General features: G+C 34.7%; 1 protein-coding gene across 1 annotated transcript; it reads left to right on the plus strand.

Annotated features, from left to right (window-relative positions):
* The first annotated feature begins 490 nt into the window (after nt 1–490).
* LOC120781475 (vacuolar protein sorting-associated protein 11 homolog) lies at nt 491–3098 on the plus strand. The gene has a single exon (XM_040113696.1). It carries the CDS (start codon nt 571–573, stop codon nt 2941–2943), a length of 2373 nt encoding a protein of 790 aa, XP_039969630.1. The 5' UTR covers nt 491–570; the 3' UTR covers nt 2944–3098.
* The last annotated feature ends 2245 nt before the right edge of the window (nt 3099–5343 follow it).

Here is a 5343-nt window from a genome sequence, read left to right on the forward strand (position 1 = left end):
AAAAACCGAGAAATCACGCTTCAATGTTTTCGCTTTTTGCCTAAGCGCTAATACATACATATACATAGTGTAAGAAAAATAAAAGTTGGAATAACTTATTAACGAAAGATAATGAAATACATACATAGATGAAAATGCTACATTAGAAATAAATTCCAAGAAATGTTCCGCTTGCCTATCGCACATGTTAACTCTGCGAAGAACTAACGCAAATGGATTTGTGTGTCGTGTATGGGCAAACGAATTCATACCGATCGAACGCACTTGTGTGCTCGTGTATGGGCACTATTACAGAGTTGGTAATGGCAATAGCAATAGATTCGACAGTTAGTATGCAAAACATTTTTGCCTGTCGATATGCCTCCATACGAATTAGTATTCCATATATTGCTTTCCATAAGCAATATGAAGTAATACAGTTAGTATACAATAAATTTTGCCTGTCGAGATGCCCCGTTAAAGAAAAATCGATGGTTATCGACCATTACTAAATAATAATAATATTATTAATTCTTGAATAACTTTTGAAAATCTGCTCCGAAACTTATTTGTTTTTCAATTCCATAAATTATGATTGTTCATGAGTGGAAGAGCTGTGAGTTTTTCGACCTTGTGTTATTATCCAGTTGTTGTAAAGTTAACGTACAATCAGAAATAGTTGCACATTGCGCGAATGGAAATGTCTATATTTTCTGTGAGGTGTTGGGTTTCATTCATGTTTACTTCAGAAACTCTTGGACCATTAGTTTTCGTTACCAATGCTCTGAGCTTCGATTCTGCGCTCTCACAACTAATAACGAACTCTTGGTTTTAGTAGCTGAGGAACAATCATCTAAAAAAATTCGTGTGGAAGTGTTAAACCTAGCAAAGCTTAGTAAGCGTGAAGGCGCTCCATGTGTGGCTTCAGCAGTTCTAAATCAGTATGGACGTGTAACAACAATCCGCACATGCTTATTAAAAGATTATTTATGCATTTCTATTGGATTGGATAATGGAAATTTATTAATTCATCGTTCGGTTATGAGTAAGGATATGTCATCTAATTTTTTTTGTATTTCAACTGGTAAATGCAGCATCATCGGTATAGAATTTCAATATAGGAAAGATTCCCTATATTTATTTGTATGTTCGGAAGAAAGAGTTGGTTTGTATAATATATTGGATAATAATATTAGTGCCGAACAAAATTTGGAATATATTTCGACTATAAGTTCTAGTTCAATTCTATATAATTCAGAAAATTCATTTTTCTTGGTCGGCAGAGAGGATGCCCTTTATTGTTTTACCATAGATGGAAGAGGTCCTTGTTACGCCATTGGTGGGAAAAAAAAATATATTACTTGTCTAAATAATAATATTGTCATATTAATTGAATCTGAAGACAGTAGCCGTAGTTATATAATAATAATAGATACATATAACAAGGCTATTGTTTTTCAAAAGGAAATTCCAAACTTAAACAAAGATATATTGGTATCCAATGACATATCCTGTTACATTTTGATGCGTAATGCGATTTACATTACTAAGGAACGAAGTCTTCTTAACAAAATATTAACGTTAATGAATAATAATTTTTTTGATCTTGCTTTAAGCCTTTGTGAGAAAAAAAAAGCTTTTGTTGGTTGTATTTTGTTGACTTCTGGAGATTACCTACTGTCTAAAGGTGACTCGATAACTGCTACGTCGAAATATAAGGAAACGATAGGCATAATAGATCCCTACTTCATCATAAAGAGACTTTTAAATGCAGAATACAGTTATCACTTATCGTATTACATAAATTATTTTGTAAATGTTAATAATACTTCAAATACTCAAATGGAACTTATGAAAAGTTGTAATATAAGAAATAACTTGTGTTTTAACTCTAGTACAGATGTCGTCTCCTATGAAAGTGAATTTTCTAAAAACTGTTTTAGCGGTACAACAATTTGTACATTGTCGGAATCCTATGAGGATGAATTGTATTATGCGATAACAAACCAGCCTATGATAATTTCGAAACATTGGAAAAATATTTTTGCTTTGCTTAAGGTGTCAAAAAATCCTATACGTTATATATCACCTTTAATTAATACACAAGCAAATTGTATTGAATATTTGGAATACTTAATATCTGTCCATAATAAATTGGTTGTATTTGACGTTCTCCTAGAATTACATTTGCTTGAATGGTACTGTGAAAGAAAAAATATTTCACCTATATTAAATTTTTTAAACAAAAATTCTGGAGCATATTCGGAACAAATTTTAATACACTTTGTAAATTATTCGTTCTGGCCAGGAGTTGTTTACTTGTGTGAAAATTTTAAAATGTTACAAATGTATTTTAGATATTGCATTAAGTATAATGATTTAGATAATGCCAATGTAAAGAAAATAAGTATTATGAGTAAAAATATTAGTTTGCAGGCAATAGATATAATGAAATGTAGTTCGCAAATCGCAAAAGTTCATTTAGACCGTATAATAACAAATATGCTTGATGAAAATAAGCAAAATATACTGGCACTAGTTCAAGCAATATCGGTTGCAAAAATTTTTAATGTAATTCACCTAAAGCAACTATTTTGCAAAAGGCAATCAGACTACAAAACAAAATCATGTATCGGTGTTAAAGTTATGGTTAATTCTCTGCGCACTTTTATTGCTTCCTTATCTAGTTTTAGATTGTGTCCAATTGAATTTAGAAACAGTGTGTGCGCTATTTGTAAATGTAAGCTAAGTCTACCTTCTATTTATTTTTTATGTCAACACGCTTGCCATTTAGAATGTGTTGACCACAGTTCAAGCGATAAATTTTGTCCTAAGTGTTTAGATCCAAAAAAGTCAATCAATGAATATAAAATCGAAATAGAACAAATTAAATGGACTATGCCTTATACAATGACAACAGTTTCTTTTTTATTTTCAAAAAAATGTTTAAACACTTCTAGCTAATAATTTTATACATTATATGTTTTTTTTAATAATTAAAGAATATATATAATTTGTTACTGTGATTATTTTAGAGTAATATGCAATAATTTGTGAGTGCCGTGCGTTAAACTTAGGACATAAAGTGATGCAAAAAACTAATTAAGTACAAAAAGAAAGAATTCCGAAACCATCAAATCGCGGCGCTGAAAGAATCGTAATCGTGCCGGGAACCATATCAGGAACGGACCCTGGTTTCAATTCGGCTAATGACTATCAACTCGGCAGCATTCTTCAAAACTTCAGGAATATTTTCTACCTTTAATAATTTGCGAGTTCGTTCCCTGTATGCATTAATACAATATTATCAATTATTCCTGAATAAGTGATAATCAAACATATAATATATTATTTTTTTATAAGCACGTTTTGTCATATTTCGTTATTGAATGCAATGAAGACGATAAAATATATAGAGAAATATGTTATATAAATCTTTATACATAATATTATGTTATAACTATTGGTATCTCATCTTTTATTAAAATAAAAAGTAATTGAATTATAGAAAGGCCAAAAAATGTATCCTCAAATATACCTGAATACTTTGTGTATCGTTTTTTTGTGCATAGTATGCTTAAAAGAATGCGGACACTAAAGATTAATTTATTCTTGGTCGTAAGAAACTATATTCTATATGGACAAGTTTCCCAGTAGATGGAGTAGTACGTAATTAACCCCTACAAGACAAACATGCATTTTTCTCAAGAGTATCTCATACCTCTGCGCTAATTGTTAATCCAATATTGTTTAGGGGTTACTATTAATGAATTTGGAGAAGTATATAAATATTGAGTTATATGCGAATTAACAGGACTCCCCAGTGTTTGGCCAAAATTACACTAACTTGCATCATTTTGTGACTATCTAATCAGTTATTGCTCGTTTTAAAAATTAAGGCAGTGTAGAAAAAATCTGGACGACCTTCAATTCTCGCGGATGACAGTCAGCTTAAAATCAAGCAATTGGTCACAGCAGATCCATTCGTAACTGCCCAAGAAATCACTACACAGCTTCATTAATTCAGTAAAAAAAAAAGATATTCTCGAAACTGAGCGAAAAGTATCATTAATGCTATGTTTAAATCTCACAAGCCTCGTCGAAAACCACTCGAAAACATAATAAACCGTAGAAAACACATTGACTTCGCTAAAAAAATGCATCTTGTGTTTTGGCGGAATTTTTTACTCTCTGATGGATGTAAATGTAACATTTTAGGATGTAATGCAAAGTTAAAGTATAGAGGATATCAAGAAGTATACAACTCCAAAAATACTATTAAATTAGTAAAGCACGGAAGTGATAGAGTGATGTTGTTGTTGTTGTTGTTGTTGTTGTTTTAACGGAAATTTAATCCCCGTTGGGATGGTAAATGTTATTTGTGTTGTCGTCGATGTCATCTAACGGTAGGCCCAAGAAACGTGCTGTTTCGACGGGGTCGGACCAAAGGGTGGAGGGTGTTAGATGGGTAGGGTTTGTAGGGCATGCAAAGAGGTGGTCAGTGTCATGCGGAGACTCGTTGCATGCAGGACATACATTAGGTATATCAGGGTCTATTCTGGATAAGTAGGAGTTTAACCTGCTACAGTATCCAGAACGAAGTTGCGCAAGGGTAACACGCGTTTCTCGCGGCAGCTGGAGCTCTTCGTCTGCGATGGGTGGTGGTTTGACTCCAAGAACGCCATTCACGGGAAGGGAGTCGGTGAAGGTGTTGATGGCTCCGCTGTGGATGGCGGTCAGTACCTGTCGAAAGTTAGTTGCGTCCGAAGTCCGGTCGGCGTACTGTACGACGTCGTCGACGTAATCCAGGAATGACCTTTTGATGCTCCTAGGAGGCGGTTCCGCTCCAAGCAGATGACTGCAGGGGTGATTTCTGCGAAAGCATCCCAGCAGGAACTGCCTTCTCTCCTTAACTGGGAGCATAAGCGTCTCACTGTGGAGGTGTTCAACGGGAAACTGTAGTTTCCTCATCTGCGTACCACTGCATCCAGGCGACCATATGGGGGCTGCGTAATTGAGGACCGGCCGGCCGATTGCCTTGTATGTTGCCAACAACGTTTCTTTGTCTTTTCCCCATGTGCTGCCGGATAGCGACTTGAGGATTTTGTTGCGGCTCTGTACTTTGGCGATAATCGCGGTCGTATGAGGAGAGAAGGAGCATAGACTGTCGAATGTTACACCTAAAATCTTAGGATTGTTGACAGTCGGAATTTTGACGCCGTCGACTGCAATGTTAAGCTCAAGTCTATACTCCTTCGTCCAGTTTGTGAATATGGTCGCTGTGGATTTGGTGGGGGAAAGTGTGAGATTTCGTGCAGTGAGGAAACGAGACAGGTCGGAGAGGTAGCTGTTTACCTTCGAACA

This window comes from Bactrocera tryoni, unplaced genomic scaffold (assembly GCF_016617805.1).
Source record: "Bactrocera tryoni isolate S06 unplaced genomic scaffold, CSIRO_BtryS06_freeze2 scaffold_7, whole genome shotgun sequence".
Classification (NCBI taxonomy): Eukaryota; Metazoa; Arthropoda; class Insecta; order Diptera; family Tephritidae; genus Bactrocera; species Bactrocera tryoni.